Genomic DNA, 18,346 nt, shown 5'->3' with positions numbered 1-18,346 from the left:
AGTCCAAGCATTTTTATCACATCAAGGAGTGCAGTAAAAGTGTACTCACATTGTACACTCACACAGTGTACAAACACATCACCCCCACCCTTCAGGACCTCCGCTGCCTCCAAGTCCAATATCGGATCACTTTTAAAGCACTTCTTCTGGTTTTTAAATGTCTTCATGGCCTGGTGCCTCCCTCCCTACCTATTCTGTCTTCTTCATCCCTACACGCCACCCGGTTCACTATGTTCCTCTGATGCACATCTCCTCTCCATTCCCCCGTCCAGTCTACGCACAGTGGGTGACAGGACCTTCAGTGTGGCTTGCCCCGCACTGTGGAATGCCCTCCCCCACAGTTTGCGCCGGTGCACATCAATTACATCTTTTAAATCACAACTGAAGACTCACCTTTTGAATTTGCTTTCACTGATGATTTGTAATGCTTTTATTATTTGATTTATGTATACTTTATTTTTATACTTCATTGATGTTGTTGTTGTCTTTTCATTCCTGTATTGCTTGTTGGCATTGACTGCTGTTTTCTTTTGTTATGTTTCTGTAAAGTGTCCTTGGGTGACCTGAAAGGCACTTATAAAAATGTATTATTATTATTATTATTATTATTGTTATTATCATTATTGTTATTATTATTATCAAATAAATACAGGCACATAATAGTATCTGTAGTATTCTGGTTTACACAGAGAAAAAATGAATTTTACAAATACATGTGTACACTTATTATTTGTTTTTATAGTTTAGTTTCAGTTTTCTATATAATTTTAAAAGGTATAACAGACACATGGCAATTTTCTCATTAATGTTAAATACATTTTGTGCTAAGGAGAGTAGAAGTCTGGCCTGGGTTACTTTTTTTTTTTTTTTACAGATTATGTATATATTTATGTTAAAATGATCACTCCGAATGTATTTTGTAGACAATTAATGTTCTTTCTAATTGTTTTACTTTATTTACGGCTACTTATCATACTGATATGATATGTAACACACGCCCTACTATTTCATCTTCTGACATCTTTAAAACTTCCCTTCTTTCCCCTCAGCTCTGCTTTGGAGGCTCCTCATTGGCTGATGATGACTGTTGCTATGACATCGCCGTAGCTTCTGCAGACGCTTCAGAGTGAAGCATTGTGGGATACACACAACGGTCATGTCGAAGATACTTTAAACATAGAAAAATGATTCAAAGTTAAAGCGATTGAACGCCGTCAGGATGAAGGTTGGTACCAGCGCACTCATTTAACAATCCGGCATCACGTTGCTTCTGTTTTTACGATTCCAGTGTTGTTTTTAATGACATTAAGAGCATCAGCCAGCTAGCTGAGCTAGCTACATGCTAACGGTTGCGTTTAGTAGTTAGGCAACTAACAGCGAGCTAATGTAATGTTAACGTTTTACATGTGGTAAACCAGCTGCCTGGGAGGCAACCGCTTGAAGTAAGGTAATGTCTTACAGGTTTAGATTCCGCATTCTACTCGACACCTGTTGCACATAATGCATATTGTTTTGCAGTGGGTGTTGCCATCTATCTCCACAAATGCTATAGACATATACTTGCTTGACATTTTTCTTAGTATTGTTAAATAAAAGGACTTTCCAGGTAATGTCTTAAACAAGATCTGTGATTAAAACTCAATAAGTCAGTCAAGAGTGGCCTGTCTTAAAAAACAAAATCTTACTAAGTAGATTTACTCAAGTACTGTACTGAGGTAGCCTACAATGCCGAGGTACTTGCACTTTACTTGAGTATTTCCATTTATTGCTACTATGCTCTTCCACTTCACTACATTTTGGAGACAAATATTGTACTTATTACTTCACTGCATTTATTTGATAACTTTAGTAATTAGTTTCTCTGCAGAGTCCTGATTGCTGCATACGAGCCAAGTACAAATTTTGAAACTGATTTATTTTTGCCAGCAATCAAAATCAACTGATTCTGATCAATTTTCTGGTTAGAACGTTTTTAATATCAGATCCAATAATTGTCCAGAACAATAGTTCAGTTGACCCATCGTATACAGTATATAATTACATGTGAATATACGTATAATTTACTTTTATTTGTACATTTGATACTTTAATGTCAGATTCTTTAAGACTTTTACTCAAGTACTAGCTATTCATATTGATGACTTTTACTTTTACCAAAGTAATGTTTTATCACAATATCTTTACTTTTAGGTAAGAACGACCCTCAAAACGACACAGACAAAAAGAGCTTAAAAGTAATTAACAATTAGATATGGATGATTTCATGTAAAAAAAATATATAGGCTATATATAATAATAATACTGAAATGAATGGTGTTTCTTAAGCAGCAAAGTCCAGTGTCCAGATACAGCTGACATTAAGCAGTTTTTCTGGTTGAAATGAGTTGCAACTATTATTATTGAATTGGCGCCTATGTTATTGGTATTCCACTCTTGATGCCATGAACATTTTACGTATGTGTGTGTGTGTTTTAACAAAAAATAAAACATTCTTAAAATACAATCTTTGTGTCCACAGAGCGTTTTCGTCCTCGATGACAAAGCCTGGGCAGGTTCTAGCCTACTGTATAAATGGCAGAAAAGCCTTGGTAATTACATCGCTGTTGCAGGGTGAGTAAACTGTTGTCGTAGAAAGCGTAGCCTGAAGAAAACTGTGTGGTAATCTGCTTCCATTTATACAAGATTTATATCAGTACATTACTTAAATTGTTGGTGACATCTCTAATCATACAGACAGGACAACTCAGTGAAAGTATTTGATCGACATGGACACAAGTGGACTGAACTTAACCTGCCTGGGTAATTTGAAGACCAAAATGCTGACCCAGTTTTTATCTTCAGCTCACTCACTGTTAAATAAGTCTGCTAAATCTTTCTCTTTCTCCTGCTCTCCTCAGTCACTGTGTGGGAATGGACTGGGATAAAGATGGGGACATTTTGGCAGTGATAGCTGCAAAATCTAGTTCCATCTACCTATGGGATGCCAGTGTCAATAAAACGTCCCAGATTGAGAGTGGCATGAGGTACGACAAGCATGGTACATGTTCCAAAGAGCTCAGTTGCTGTGAAATAATTGTTTATCACTTGTAATACTTGTTTCTTGCTGTTGTTTGTTTCAACAGAGATCATATGTCCTTCATCTTGTGGTCGAGGACGGGCCCACTGTTGGCAGTGGGGACAGTCAAGGGGAACCTTTTGATTTACAATCAGCAGACCTCACGCAAGATCCCTGTACTGGGTAAAACACATACGACACCACTGCACATGATTTTGTTATGTTATGTCTACGCTCACTTCTGTTTTACAGACTGCCTCTCCCTCTCTCTCCACAAATGTTAGGCAAACATACAAAGAAGATCACCTGTGGGTGCTGGAGTAATCAGAATCTACTGGCACTGGGAAGTGAAGATAACACTCTTAGCATCAGCAATCATGAGGGAGACACCATCAGACAGGTAGTCAGACATACTTATTGAGGGCATAAACACACAGGCAGCACAAATACTGTTGACCTTATTAAAGGTCCAATATTATGTTCATTTTCAGGTTTCTGCTAAATACTGTAATGTCTACATACTTTTACATAAAGAAAATAATATGTCTCTTTAAGGCCCCCCTCCTGAAAAGCCCCATCTGCTCTGATTGGTCAGGTCTCACAGGCCTGAGCAGGCACTGCTCAAATTGTATCGCATCAGTTCTGACTGTTTTTTTGCAACCATGGTCGTGCTTAAAGGAGAACTTCGGTCGATTTAAGCATGCAGCTTCATTGCTCAAGCTACCCTTGACTTGCCAGTACCGAAGACGCGAACAAATTTGGTCCAGCCATTACAGAGCTCCGTGAACGGAGGTGTAGCATTGAACGCTAACAGCATGGGGTCAGAACTTCACACTGTGTTTTAACCGTCTTAACATGCTCCACATCTCACACCAAAAGTTATGCAACATCAGCAGACACCTTAGCACACAGCACTGTAGCGTGTATGACTCAAACTGAATAAAAAAGTAGTTAAAACAGTGTGTTTGTGCAAGGAGCTACTTACCTGTTTGTTGACATCCGTGTGTTCCGGTAGCTAGACCAAACTAGTCAATCCGTCGAGCGTGCGCTCACTCCCTCACTGGCGGAGACGGAAACGTATTCCAGCATTTTCGTGTTTATGTTCATAATGTACATGTCCATGTTACAGCCTGTCATGAGCCATGAGCCTTACAATAGCCTGTTAAGCCTGTTAAGTGCACACTCGATGGATATGCTAGTTTGGTCTAGCTACCGGAAGGCACGGATGTCAACAAACAGGTAAGTAGCTGCTTGCACAAACACACTATTTTAACTACTTTTTTATTCATTTTGAGTCATACACGCTACAGTGCTGTGTGCTAAGGTGTCTGCTGATGTTGCATAACTTTTGGTGTGAGATGTGGAGCATGTTAAGATGCTTAAAACACAGTGTAAAGTTCTGACCCCATGCTGTTAGCGTTCAATGCTACATCTCCGTTTACGGAGCTCTGTAATGGCTGGACCAAATTTGTTCGCGTCTTCGGTACTCGCAAGTCAAGGGTTGCTTGAGCAATGAAGCTGCATGTTTAAATCGACCGAAGTTCTCCTTTAAGGCATTTCTGAGAGCAGTGACTGTATAGTTTAAATGTATTTAAAGACACAGTATGTGAATATGGGCTGTGTGCATTTCTCTGTAGATTAAATGTTTGGATACTTTCAAAGTATTCATATAACACCTTGACCTGCATTATAATAAACAGACATTTAATGTATTGCCTTGGCCATGTAACTACTCAGTTCAAACAGGTGGAAGTGAAATAAGTACAGTCACAAATGTTTAATTGTCTTCTTTGGTCACTCACATTACGAGCAAACGCAAGTATGGTATCTGTCTGTATCTGATAAAGAAGTGCAAGTTAAACAGATAAAAGCTGAGAACTTGACAGCCAACAGGTGTCATGACAGCCTTTCTCTTGTTTTGCCAGACAACACTCCGCGGTGAACCCGCTGAGATTTGCTTTTCTGCCATGAAGACGGATGAAAGGTCCGCTCAAGGGGAGAACACTGTAAGTTTGTCTTTTTTTACCAGTTTTTCATATAGTCACACTAAATCGTTTTTGGCACATTTATTACAACAAGTTCACATTGTGTGTCTTGTCTTCATTGTAGTTTAAGCTGTTTACTTCATTCATATTCACCCTTGGCTGTGTAATTTCTGTGTGCAAATCTGTTCACCATTACAAATTTAAATTTGCTTATTTGAAATCATTGTTCCCTGCTTATATTGACCCTTTAGGTGAGTCTGTCTGTTGAAAAGAAGATCCTGATGCTTTTTAATGTTTTGGACCCTGAAAACCGGATAGAATTGACCTTCCAGCGTCATTACGGACACATTGTGTCCTACCGCTGGTACTGAACATCATCACACACTGACCAAAGCTGTTATGGAAATATGACCCTGAGATATTTGTACTGAGATTAATTCTCTTCCTCTGTGTGTCCCTTCCAGGTATGGTGACGGGTATATTCTGATTGGCTTCTCCCATGGGTACTTTGTGGTTATTTCCACCCACATCAGGGAGATTGGGCAGGAGCTCTATCAGGCTCACAACCACAAAGATAGTCTCAACAGTGTGGCCATCTCGCCAGCGGTAAACAAGGCTGCCTCCTGCGGGGACAACAGGTACGCTCAAGCTTAAAAAAGAAGCAAAGCGCACACTTTTTGCGAAAGTGAAAAACAGAAATTCCTGTGTTTCTTGTTGCAGCATTAAGATCCACGAGCTGTCTGAGCTCAAAGATATCAGCAATGTAGTTCGGCTGGATGATGAGACCAAAGGTGAGACAGTCCTCTTTTCTGTCCATGCTGTCAGAGGGCCATGTTTAATGCACTGCCCAGTTCTCCTTCATCTGCCTCTTTCTCTCCTCCCGCAGGTCTAGACCAGCTGTGCTGGACAGACGACGGCCAGCTGTTGGCGGTTTCCACACAGAAAGGGACGCTGCACGTCTTCCTGACCAAGCTGCCCATCCTGGGGGACAGCTTCGGTACCCGGCTGGCCTACCTCACCTCCCTGCTGGAGGTCACCGTTTCCAACCAGGTGGAAGGGGTGAGGACACACACACACACACACACACACACACACAAACACACTAAATATTAAATCATAAACCTGTGCTCATATTAGATGATTTTACATTACAATACATTAATACTAGATTAAAAAGATATTTTTATTCATCTTTGGTGCTGTATGCTTCTTAGGAGAGTCCCGTTGCCATAGAAGTGGAAGTCGAGCCTACGTTCATTGCGATGGGACCGTACCATGTGGCTGTGGGAATGAACAACAGAGCCTGGTTCTACGCCCTTGTAGATCACGAACCTGGTGGGTGTGTGTGTATGTGATGTGTCAGCCAGGTTCTGTGGTGTGTTGGTATTTGTTGAACCTTGTATGAATGGATGAATAAGTATCACTTAACTGCTTTGTTTGCCACTCAGGCTTTAACAAGCTGAAGGACATTGAGTATCTGGGGACGATAGCCAGCATGTGCCTTAATGCAGACTATGCAGCAGCGCTGTTTGAGGGAAAAGTGCAGCTGCACATGGTGAGTCATCTACATGTCTTTGTTTCTGTTTTTTTATTGACCAGTGAATGAGGGTTGAGTTTTTGTTTGTGTATCTGTGTGTGTAAATGTAGATTGAAGGTAGAGACCAGGAGGAGAAGAAACAGATGAAGTTGTTTCCAGACGATGACAGAAAAGGTCGGATCCTTTGCCACGCCCTCACCGCTGACTTCCTCTACTATGGCACAGACGTAAGGCTCAGCCCACCCTCACTTCAGTCAGACCACGACCAAGTCTATTTTTTGAAGTCCCGTTTTCTCTGTAGATTGAGTGAACGTATAGGTTTATCTGGAAGCTAGTTAACAAGAGAGTAACTGATATTTGTTCTGTATAGAACTGTATATTGTTATTTCATCACCACAGATCAGGTCAATCTTGACTGTTAAGTGATCTAGTTATAGTTTCTTCGTCTAACCCAAAAAAGCCATACATGGTAATTAGAATATGAAAGTTGCCACACAAAACTTGTGACACCAAGTTTTTATTCATGTATTTTGATTTCGTTGATTTATTGTGCTCAAAGTCTTTCTCCCTTTCGCTGGTAACATTCCCTTCAACAGTTTGTCTCATGCTTTCCCCACACTCAGTTGTCATCTCTTTTCATTATCTTCCCTTCCCATCTCCCTTTCTCCCTGCCTCTCTTTTCCAGATGACCATTATCCCCTCTCTCTCTGTCTGTTTCTCAGTCAGGCAATGTGTCGTGTGTGTTGGTGGAGGACTGGACAACTGTGAGCAGCTACAGCCACTCAGTCAGTGTGAGGAAGGTGTTCCCGGACCTAAATGGCACGCGGCTGGTCTTCATCGACGACAAGAACGGCGGCTTCCTGCTCTCCACTGCAAGCGTCAGTACATACGGTCACATGGCACATCTATGCACGCGTACAGCTAAACATACAGCACACACACACACACATAGTGAACTCTGAGGTCCTTTGCACTCTGATTAAAGACAATCAATTAGATACACAGTGATGAAATATCACCTCAAGAGAAGATGGGAATTACACTAATTTTGTGTGTGTGTTTGTGTTTGTCCAATATAGGCCACAGACTCCTGCTCTGAGCTGCCCAACTTCTCTCCGACTATCACAGGAGTGCTGTGGGACAACTGGCACGCTGACAGAGGAGTGTTTGTAGCTTACGACGATGACAAGGTCTATACGTACGCTCTGCATAAAACCACCATATATGGTAGGGGGATTAAAAAATGCAAACGCAACGCAAAAATCAGGTTAAAATAGTCATGCTACCATAATCCCGGGGTATCAATGTCGGGGGGCATTAATTTGAACTTTTATTTCTGCCTGCCCAGGCCCGCGGGTGGTGCTGGTGGGGAGCACCCCGCTTCTCTTCTCCCAGAAGCCTTTGCTCTTGCACAATGGGGATCTTACTTGTCAGACAGCAAGCGGCAAGACCAGTGAAGTGACTCTGAGCACACACTCCTTCCTCAAGCACTCCACCAGCACATCGTCTGATTCACCTCCAGAGCTCAGCAAGCAGCTCGGCCAGGCGCTCAAGCTCAAGAGGTTAGGGGTGCTAAAAATGTGAAAAATCTTACTTGGAGAAAGAAGTTTGATAGTTGTAGAGGTGAATAATATTCATATATATGTGTTTATTATTTCTGTCCAGGTTCCATGAAGCCTTGGATCTGTGTAAGTTGGCAGGTAGTAACTCAGACTGGGCAGAGCTTGGCAAAGCCTGTCTGGTCCACATGGAGGTGGAGCTGGCTATCCAGGTCTACCGAATGAGTGGCAATGTGGCCATGGTCCTGTCACTGCAGGGCATCCAGGTACAAAACACACACAAACCACAGTTCAGAGAGACATTGTCTCAGTCTTACGCTGACAGTTCTGATACACTCACCCTCCCTCTCTCTCTCTGTCCAGGGTAGAGAGGACATGAATTTACGGGCAGGACATTTGGCCATGTTTCTAGGTGACTACAACCTGGCTCAGGACCTGTATCTGTCCTCGAGCTACCCAATCGCTGCCCTGGAGGTAAAAACATACACTCAGTTTAAGACTAAACAATCTGTGTATGCATCTGTTTCTGTGTGTAAGAGACCAAGGCTGACCACTTGTGTCTTTTATCAAATGTAATCAATTAATTCTTTACCATTCTGCATTAGACTGCATTAAGTGTGTGTGTGTGTGTGTGTGTGTGTGTGTGTGTGTGTGTGTGTGTGTTTTAGATGAGGAGAGACCTGTTGCACTGGGACAGCGCTCTTATGTTAGCGAAGAGGTTAGCAGAAGACCAAATTTCCTTCATCTCCAAAGAATACGCCGTCCATCTGGAGTTCATGTAATTGCGCGCGCGCACACACACACACACACACACACACACACACACACACACACACACATTCAGTAGGCCTAATCCTGATCTACACTCTATCTAAATCTCTCTCTCCCTCTCTCTCTGTAGTGGAGACTATGTGAATGCTCTGGCACACTACGAAAAAGGCATGACCCACAATAACAAAGTGAGTGCAATATATTCGTTTGACCATGAACATGATGTCTATAATGCATTATAAGCACATTCGAGAGACGTTAAAGTGGATTTATAAGCCTTAATAAAACTCATGCATCATGCATGAAAACCTATAGCAAGATTTGTAAAGTATTACATATGATGTTACAGGTTCAGCATTCATAATACTTTATAGGAGTGACAAAAGTCTTTGAAAAAAGAATCTGAGTCAACATCTACTCAAAACATTATAACTATCAAAACTGAATGCTTTAAAGATATAAAGGTACCTCCATAGAAAGTGTGACCAAGTTTGTTTTTGTCACGGTACTCACCACATGTGACCCCACAAGCTTGTTAATCTGAATCATTCATCAATAATTTTATGCAGGCGATTCTTTAAATTGATTGATACTTTTAAACGTAAAAGCTGAAACCCTTTCTATTCAGTCTGGCTTTAATTTAGTGTTGTGTAATTTTCTAGTTTGTGGATTGTTTATATTCATTTTGTTTTAATCATAACTATGTTTTCTTTTGTATCTATATTTTACTGTTTATTGTTGTTGTTAACGTTATATTCAATTTTGTTTTATTTTTTATCTATTAATGTTTATCTTTTATTTTAGATACTCATTTTATTGCAGTAAAACAAATGTTTTTGTTTTTTTCAATCACTGGTAAAACACTTTTGATTTGTTTGAAAGGTGCTATTATTTATAAACATTGTTAGTAGGATACCAAGCTGCTGTAGGACAAAGAATCATAGCTTCACCATTGTTGATGAGATCTCCAGTCTGCCAAACTCTAAGCATAGTTTCACTGTTTTCACTCAAATAGAAAATTCTGTTTTTTGCAAAACTCACCTCTGAACTGTTCAAAACTCAACTGGCAAAACACAATCACCACAATGTGAAGCTGTGTGTATTGTTTTTGGTGGAGAGAATCGTGTTTGTGACAAGCGAGAACATGGTTTTGGGTGCACTGTTTCATTTTTAGCAAGAGAAGGTTGTAAACTGTTTTCAGTTTTGTGTTTAGTGTATTGAGAAACTGAGATTAAGTTTCAGGAAATGTGTTTGAATGATCGCGGAAAACAATCTTTAATAAGTAATGGACGTCCAGTTCTGCTTCTAGCTTAAAATACCAGAGTATTATCTCCTGTCCACAGTTGGTTGTCCTTTCCGCTCTGTTAGAATACCGAGCAGACAGAGATATTTAGTTTTGTATAAACATTTAAGGTTCCAGTCTGACGTCACCTCCTCTCACTGTCCCCACCGTCCTCCATCTACGCCTCGCTGTGTTGTTCCAGGAGCATGACGAGGCGTGTCAGGCAGGTGTAGCCAGGATGTCCATCAGGATGGGCGACATCAGGAGAGGAGCCGCTCAGGCGATTCAGCACCCGAACAGAGTCCTGAAGAAGGAATGTGGAGCCATACTGGAGAGCATGAAGGTAGAAGACAGCGATATACCCTGAATAATATGTGTTCATATATCTAGAGCACTGTAGCATTAATTATGTCCTTTTGTTCATGTCTTCTTCTGTGGTTTTATTTGCTCCTTTGCAGCAATTCTCTGAAGCTGCTCAGCTCTATGAAAAAGGCCAGTATTATGACAAAGCTGCATCGGTCTACATTCGGTGCAAGAACTGGTGAGCCAAACATCAACACACGCCAACACTCACACCTGCTAGTTTCTCTCCTCCGCTTCAAATTCTACTTTATTGTCATTCCTCTCGCAGGGCGAAGGTGGGGGAGCTGCTCCCACACGTCTCCTCTCCTAAGATCCACCTGCAGTACGCTAAGGCCAAGGAGGCGGACGGCAAGTAGGTTATCACTGTGAAAGTCTGAAGCGTTTAAGATGGTGAACTCAAAAGGAGGAACCGATGTTAACGTGTACTGTGTGGAAACCAGGTATAAGGAAGCCGCACAAGCGTACGAGAGCGCCAAAGACTGGGACAACATGATCCGTGTGCTGCTGGACCACCTGAACAACCCAGAGGACGCTGTGCGCATCGTAAGGGAGACACAGAGCATCGAGGGAGCAAAGATGGTTGCCAGGTAGGCGAAACGAGAGCACAGGTGTACACAAACAACCACAAACAAATGGTTTTGTACTTTTCTAATGGGGCATTTGTATCGAGAGTCTAAAATATAACCATCATCAACATTGAACTTCTAAAATGATTTGTTAAATTTTATGAACTTGAGACTTTTAATGATTCATCCATCCATCCATCCATCCATCCATTTTCATCCGCTTATCCGGGGCCGGGTCGCGGGGGCAGCTGCCTGAGCAGGGACACCCAGACTTCCCTCTCCCCGGATACTGCCTCCAGCTCTTCCGGGAGGACCCCAAGGCGTTCCCAGGCCAGCTGAGCGACATAGTCACACCAGCGTGTCCTGGGTCTTCCTCGGGGTCTCCTCCCGGAGGGACATGCCAAGACCACCTCCCGAGGGAGGCGTCCCGGGGGCATCCGAAACAGATGCCCGAGCCACCTTTGCTGGCTCCTCTCGATGTGGAGGAGCAGCGGCTCTACTCTGAGCTCCTCCCGGGTGACAGAGCTCTTCACCCTATCTCTAAGGGAGCGCCCTGCCACCCTGCGGAGGAAACTTATTTCGGCCGCTTGTATCCGGGATCTTATTCTTTCGGTCATGACCCAAAGTTCATGGCCATAGGTGAGGGTCGGAACGTAGATTGACTGGTAAATCGAGAGCTTCGCCTTTCGGCTCAGCTCTCTCTTCACCACGACAGACCGATACAAAGACCGCATTACTGCGGCCGCTGCACCGATCCGTCTGTCAATCTCACGCTCCATCCTTCCCTCACTCGTGAACAAGACCCCAAGATACTTAAACTCCTCCACTTGAGGCAGGAACTCTCCTCCCACCTGGAGGGAGCAGGCCACCTTTTTCCGGTCGAGAACCATGGCCTCGGATTTGGAGGTGCTGATTCTCATCCCTGCAAACCGCCCCAGGACATGCTGGAGGTCCCGGCTCGAAGGAGCCAACAAGACCACATCATCCGCGAAAAGCAGAGATGAGATCCATTGGCTCCCGAACCAGATCCCCTCCGGCCCGTGGCTGCGCCTAGGTGACAAAGGGCAGCCCTGCCGGAGTCCAACATGCACTGGGAACAGGTCTGACTTACTGCCGGCAATGCGAACCAAGCTCCTGCTCCAGCAGTACAGGGACCGTACGGCCCTTAACAGAGGGCCTCCGACCCCGTACTCCCGGAGCACCCCCCACAGTATGCCACGAGGGACACGGTCGAATGCCTTCTCCAAGTCCACAAAACACATGTGGACTGGTTGGGCAAACTCCCATGAACCCTCGAGCACCCTGCGGAGGGTATAAAGCTGGTCCAGTGTTCCACGGCCAGGACGAAAACCGCATTGTTCCTCCTGGATCCGAGGTTCGACTATCGGCCGAATTCTCCTCTCCAGTACCCTGGAATAGACTTTCCCGGGGAGGCTGAGGAGTGTGATCCCCCGATAGTTGGAACACACCCTCCGGTCCCCCTTTTTAAATAGGGGGACCACCACCCAGGTCTGCCAGTCCAGAGGCACTGTCCCCGACTGCCACGCGATGCTGCAGAGACGTGTCAGCCAAGACAGCCCCACAACATCCAGAGACTTGAGGTACTCAGGGCGGATCTCATCCACCCCCGGTGCTTTGCCACTGAGGAGCTTACGGACTACCTCAGTGACTTCGGCTTGGGTGATGGATGGGTCAACCTCTGAGTCCCCAGCCTCTGCTTCCTCTATGGAAGGCGTGTCAGTGGGATTGAGGAGATCCTCGAAGTATTCCTTCCACCGCCCGACGATGTTCCCAGTCGAGGTCAACAGCTCCCCACCTCCACTGTAAACAGTGTTGGTGGAGGACTGCTTCCCCCTCCTGAGGCGCCGGATGGTTTGCCAGAATTTCTTCGAGGCCGACCGGTAGTCCTACTCCAAGGCCTCCCCGAACTCTTCCCAGACCCGAGTTTTTGCTTCCGAGACTGCCCGTGCTGCCGCACGCTTGGCCTGCCGGTACCCGTCAGCTGCCTCAGGAGTCCCCCGGGCCAGCCAGGCCCGGTAGGACTCCTTCTTCAGCTTGACAGCAACCCTTACTTCCGGGGTCCACCACCGGGTTCGGGGATTGCCGCCGTGACAGGCACCGGAGACCTTACGGCCACAGCTCCGGACAGCCGCGTCAACAATGGAGGTGGAGAACATGGTCCATTCGGACTCAATGTCCCCAGCCTCCCTCGGGATCTGGTCAAAGCTCTCCCGGAGGTGGGAGTTAAAGATCTCCCTGGCAGAGGGTTCTGCCAGACGTTCCCGGCAGACCTTCACGATACGTTTGGGTCTGCCAGGTCTGTCCAGCTTCCTCCCCCGCCAGCGGATCCAACTCACCACCAGGTGGTGATCAGTTGACAGCTCAGCCCCTCTCTTCACCCGAGTGTCCAAGACATACGGCCGGAGGTCAGATGACACGACCACAAAGTCCAGTAACAAAACACCACTCGGGTTCAGATCAGGGAGGCCGTTCCTCCCAATCACACCCCTCCAGGTAACACTGTCATCGCCCACGTGGGCGTTGAAGTCCCCCAGGAGAACGACGGAGTCCCCGGTTGGAGCACTCTCCAGTACCCCTCCCAGGGACTCCAAGAAGGCCAGGTATTCTGCACTGCTGTTCGGCCCATAAGCCGAGACAACGGTGAGAGTCCTATCCCCGACCCGAAGGCGCAGGGAAACGACCCTCTCGTTCACCGGGGAGAACTCCAACACATGGCGGCTGAGCTGGGGGGCTATAAGCAAGCCCACACCAGCTCGCCGCCTCTCGCCGCGGGCAACTCCAGAGTAGAAGAGAGTCCAGCCTCTCTCAAGGAGTTGGGTTCCAGAGCCCAGGCTGTGCGTGGAGGTGAGCCCAACTATTTCTAGCCGGTACCGCTCAACCTCCCGCACCAGCTCAGGCTCTTTCTCCCCCAGTGAGGTGACATTCCATGTCCCCATGGCTAGAGTCACCATCTGGGGATTGGGCCGCCGGGGCCCCCGCCCACGACCGCCACCCATATCCCTCTGCACCGGCCCCTTCTGAACCCTCCCACGAGTGGTGAGCCCACGGGAGGGCAGGCCCACGTTGCTCGTTCGGGCTGCGACGCGGGCAGAGACCCGGCCACCAGGCGCTCGCCTGCGAGCCCCAACCCCAGGCCTGGCTCGAGGGTGGGGCCCCGGTGACGCCGATCCGGGCGACGTGCACGTCCTTGGTATTCTTGCTTTCATCAGGGGCGAGTGAACCTTAGTCTGACCCGTCACCTAGGACCTGTTTGCCTTGGGAGACCCTACCAGGGGCATTAAGCCCCGGACAACATAGCTCCTAGGATCATTCAGATGATTCAGTTATTTTAATTTGTTTGTATTTATTATGTTTTTATTAATGATTTTCTGTCCCTGTGTGACTTATTTGACCATTTGTTTAACCATTCTCGGTGGTGACAATGTTTATTTTTAAAAATAACTGAAAAAACATTTCTGCAATCCTGCTGCGTTATTATTTTTTTTCATCATGTTTTAATTTTGTGTTTCCTTATAATATTGTGAAATTTTAACATTATTTAGGTGGAGGCTTCAAATAAGCCTACTGGGTTTTCTGCCTCTTCATGACCTGTATGTTATTTGTATTCTTTGTCAGTATTTGTGTATTTTTTTAATTGTGCTAAATAAATAAATAAAAAATAAAAAAATGCGAATATGCTGATTACAATTTCCCAACTAGTGATGTCTTCAACATTGCTTGTTTTGTCATCCAAATACTTAACCACTTCATGTCTTGTATATTTCACTGATATTTAATATCGTTATTGTCTTGCACTGGGCTCAGTGTCTGTTCCTGACTCAGGGAGCCCACTGGTTGTGACTGGTTGTTACTGGCTTTTCTGTTGCACTGACACAACAATTTCCTTTCGAATCCATTAAGTTATTTCTTTTTAATCTTGTCTCAGGTTCTTCTTGTTGTTGAACGACTACGGCTCAGCCATCCACTTCCTGGTGCTGTCTCAGTGCAACGATGAAGCGTTCCAGCTGGCGCAGCAGCACGGACAGATGGAGGTCTACGCAGACATCATCGGTCAGTCTTCCTGTGAATGTGTTTAAAAACATGAGGACATTATCGCAATTTGAAACAAACATCCTGAACAGGTCGACCTTTATTCCCTGCTGCAGTATTTGCTTATGATTTTCTAGCGAGTTAAAGGTGTCTGTAAGTTGAATATTCATTTCCTGACTGCTGCGGTGTGTGTTTATCAGGTCCTGAGGCGACGCAGGAGGACTACCAGAGCATCGCTCTCTACTTTGAGGGAGAAAAGAAACACCTGCAGGCCGGCAAGTTCTTTCAGAAGTGTGGGCAGTACAGCAGAGTAAGAACTCTCCCTTGCTGAATCATTCTTTAAACTCTTTTTTTTTTTAAATGTTGAAAACAGTTTTTGACTTTGACAGACTCGCTCTTTCATCTCTCAGGCTCTGAAGCACTTCCTGCAGTGTCCCAACACTGAGGACAACGTGGCTGTCGAGATGGCCATAGAGACGGTGAGTGTGTTCAATTAAATACCTCAGTCCGTGTACTAAATGACGAGGTGCTTTCTAAATATGTGTTTGTATTTCAGGTGGGTCAGGCCAAGGATGGTTCTCTGACCAATCAGCTGATAGATTACCTGATGGGAGAGAGTGACGGCATGCCCAAGGTAATCAATACACTGACACACTGAAGCCTTCTCTCTTTTCAGTCTCAAATGTGGATGTGACTTTCCCAGCAATATCATTTTGTTGTAATAAATTCACTGTTACAGTTTTTAAATACAATTTTGTCTTTCTCATCACTTTATCTCCCATTCATTTCTATATTAATATGTGCACAATTTTCTACCTATATTCTGAAAAAGACAATATTCTATATTTAAATCTGTTTGTATTGTTGATGAAGGTCGCAAATTTGCCGGTACTAAAGGGGAACTGAATAGTTACATTTTCTCGGGTGGATGTGTGGGTTAAAATAGTCACATGAAATGTTATGGAAAGATTTTATTTTCTTTGAGCGTTACTGCTTTTGATTTTTTCCCTTAAGCTGCAGTTTACACTCTCACTTTAAAGACTACATCTACATGTGTTAGGAAACCAGTCAGTGATTGTGTCTGTACCTTTACAACAGCATGTGGGTGAAATGAAGTCAGCAGCTGTTACATCATGTGAATTCATGTATGTAAATCCGACCCTGCGTGACAGACAAAACTGATGGCTGGTTCACCTTTCCGTTCTCTCTTCAGGACGCCAAGTACCTGTTTCGTCTGTACATGGCGCTGCAGCAGTACAGGGAGGCTGCTCGCACCGCCATCATCATCGCCAGAGAAGAGCAGTGCGCAGGTACAAACACATTTGTGAATAAACATTAACATAATAACAGCCTCTCTACATTTCTGTATTCTGATTGTGTTTGTTTTTGCATGTTGCTCCTGCAGGGAACTACCGTAATGCCCATGACGTGCTGTTCAGCATGTACACGGAGCTGCAGGCGCAGAAGATTAAAATCCCCGCTGAGATGGCCACCAACCTGATGATCCTCCACTCCTACCTACTGGTCAAGGTGAGCACAGCAGAAATCCATCACACACAGCCGTAATGATTGTGCAGATTATTTACTGGTCACACTCGATTGCTCTGTACTGCCCAGAATTACAAAAACAAAAGTCAGCACAACTGCAGGCTGCATCTTTTGTTAGACGGTTAATAAAGTGTGATGGGCATGTCTGTTTACTTTCTATGATGAAGCCTCTCAATGTTAAAATTGCATGAGTGCAGTTTTCCTGACTTGATAACTGATGTGTTGTTATTATGTAGATCCATGTGAAGAGGGGAGACCACCTGAAGGGGGCTCGCATGCTCATTCGTGTCAGCAACAATATCAGCAAGTTTCCTGCACGTAAGTCAACACAGAACCCACCGTTCAACATTAAATTAATTTCAAAGAATGAAGGTCAAAAACTGTCCAGCAGAAGTCTAAACGGTGTTCATCTGGGTGTAGATGTTGTTCCCATCCTGACGTCAGCGGTCATCGAGTGTCACCGAGCCGGACTGAAAAACTCGTCGTTCAGCTTCGCCGCCATGCTGATGAGACCAGAGTACCGAAATGAGATCGACCCAAAGTACAGGAAGAAGATCGAGGCGATGGTTCGGTGAGTCCACACCCCCTGTTTTCTTTGTCTCCCGCTCCTGCTCTTCCCTGACTTTCATCCCTTTTCACACAATCGGTACTTCATTCTGACTTCTCGCCCAATTGGTCCTCTCTTTGACCTCCTGCTCTACTGTTTGACTCCTCGTGCACAGACGTCCAGACACATCGGAGCTGGAGGAGGAAACTACTCCGTGTCCCTTCTGTGGCTTTCAGCTGCCACAGAATGAACTGCTGTGCATTTCCTGCAAGAACAACCTGCCCTACTGCATCGCCACGGTACAAACAGACAATCAACGACTTATTCACGCACAAAATATTTCTTTCCGAACAAGATAGCGGCTTCTTAACTTTTATTTTTAACCAGATGATCTCGTTGTCAGGGTCGTCACATGCTGAAAGAAGACTGGTCTGTGTGTCCTCATTGTGAATTTCCGGCTCTGTACTCACAGTTCAATCTGTAAGTGAATTTTTGACACCACCTTGAAAAATTGCTTGGGAATGTCCCTTACTTAAAGGGCAACTTCACTGTTTTTACTCCTCAAATTGCATTTACAAGTGTTGGAAAGCACTACTCAGTATGTGATACATGTACTATGTTGGAGCGATGGAGTTTAAAACTAAATTAACTTATCAGACCTGACCACTAAAATCAGTTCTCAATCACAAATCTACACTGATCTGTTTTTGTGTCCAGGTTGTTGGAGACGGAGAAAGTGTGTCCCATGTGCTCTGAGACTCTGAGTGTCCAACAGGTGAAGAAGATCTCTGATTGTTCTCCGTACCTGCAGGCTGATGAACTGGATCAATGAAGATCATCAATGTATATAAATGTCATGGCAGTCCAATGACAGATTTTCATTTTCAAGCTGTCAAACAAAATATAATAAATCAAACAGAAAAAGTATATTTGTGAAATGTTGTATTTAAATTGATTCTTCTTTTTGTATGTGTTTTGTAAACTTTCAGATATTTCTGTACTATTAAATTTGGTCTATGAAAATTCTCAGCTGTTTATTCTTTCTCTGCAGGTTATCTGCTTTATAATTTGTTTATTTTTCAG

At 44.5% G+C, this 18,346-nt stretch overlaps 1 protein-coding gene across 1 annotated transcript; it reads left to right on the top strand.

Moving 5' to 3' along the window:
- The first annotated feature begins 1,088 nt into the window (after positions 1-1,088).
- wdr19 (WD repeat domain 19) lies at positions 1,089-18,190 on the top strand. The gene is made up of 36 exons (XM_030422103.1): positions 1,089-1,225; positions 2,519-2,610; positions 2,734-2,799; positions 2,898-3,023; positions 3,123-3,238; positions 3,340-3,455; positions 4,981-5,061; positions 5,292-5,404; positions 5,505-5,678; positions 5,761-5,831; positions 5,927-6,099; positions 6,255-6,375; positions 6,489-6,595; positions 6,688-6,804; positions 7,300-7,455; positions 7,657-7,804; positions 7,926-8,139; positions 8,243-8,402; positions 8,500-8,610; positions 8,805-8,914; positions 9,038-9,095; positions 10,392-10,532; positions 10,648-10,730; positions 10,821-10,904; positions 10,993-11,139; positions 15,065-15,189; positions 15,369-15,478; positions 15,579-15,647; positions 15,725-15,802; positions 16,382-16,478; positions 16,574-16,698; positions 16,953-17,034; positions 17,137-17,287; positions 17,439-17,562; positions 17,667-17,743; positions 17,981-18,190. The coding sequence occupies exons 1-36, from the start codon at positions 1,220-1,222 to the stop codon at positions 18,093-18,095; spliced, it is 4,044 nt and encodes a 1,347-aa protein (XP_030277963.1). The 5' UTR covers positions 1,089-1,219; the 3' UTR covers positions 18,096-18,190.
- The last annotated feature ends 156 nt before the right edge of the window (positions 18,191-18,346 follow it).

The sequence above is a fragment of the Sparus aurata genome, chromosome 1 (assembly GCF_900880675.1).
Source record: "Sparus aurata chromosome 1, fSpaAur1.1, whole genome shotgun sequence".
Taxonomy (NCBI): Eukaryota; Metazoa; Chordata; class Actinopteri; order Spariformes; family Sparidae; genus Sparus; species Sparus aurata.
This window is presented reverse-complemented; position numbering and strand designations above follow the sequence as displayed.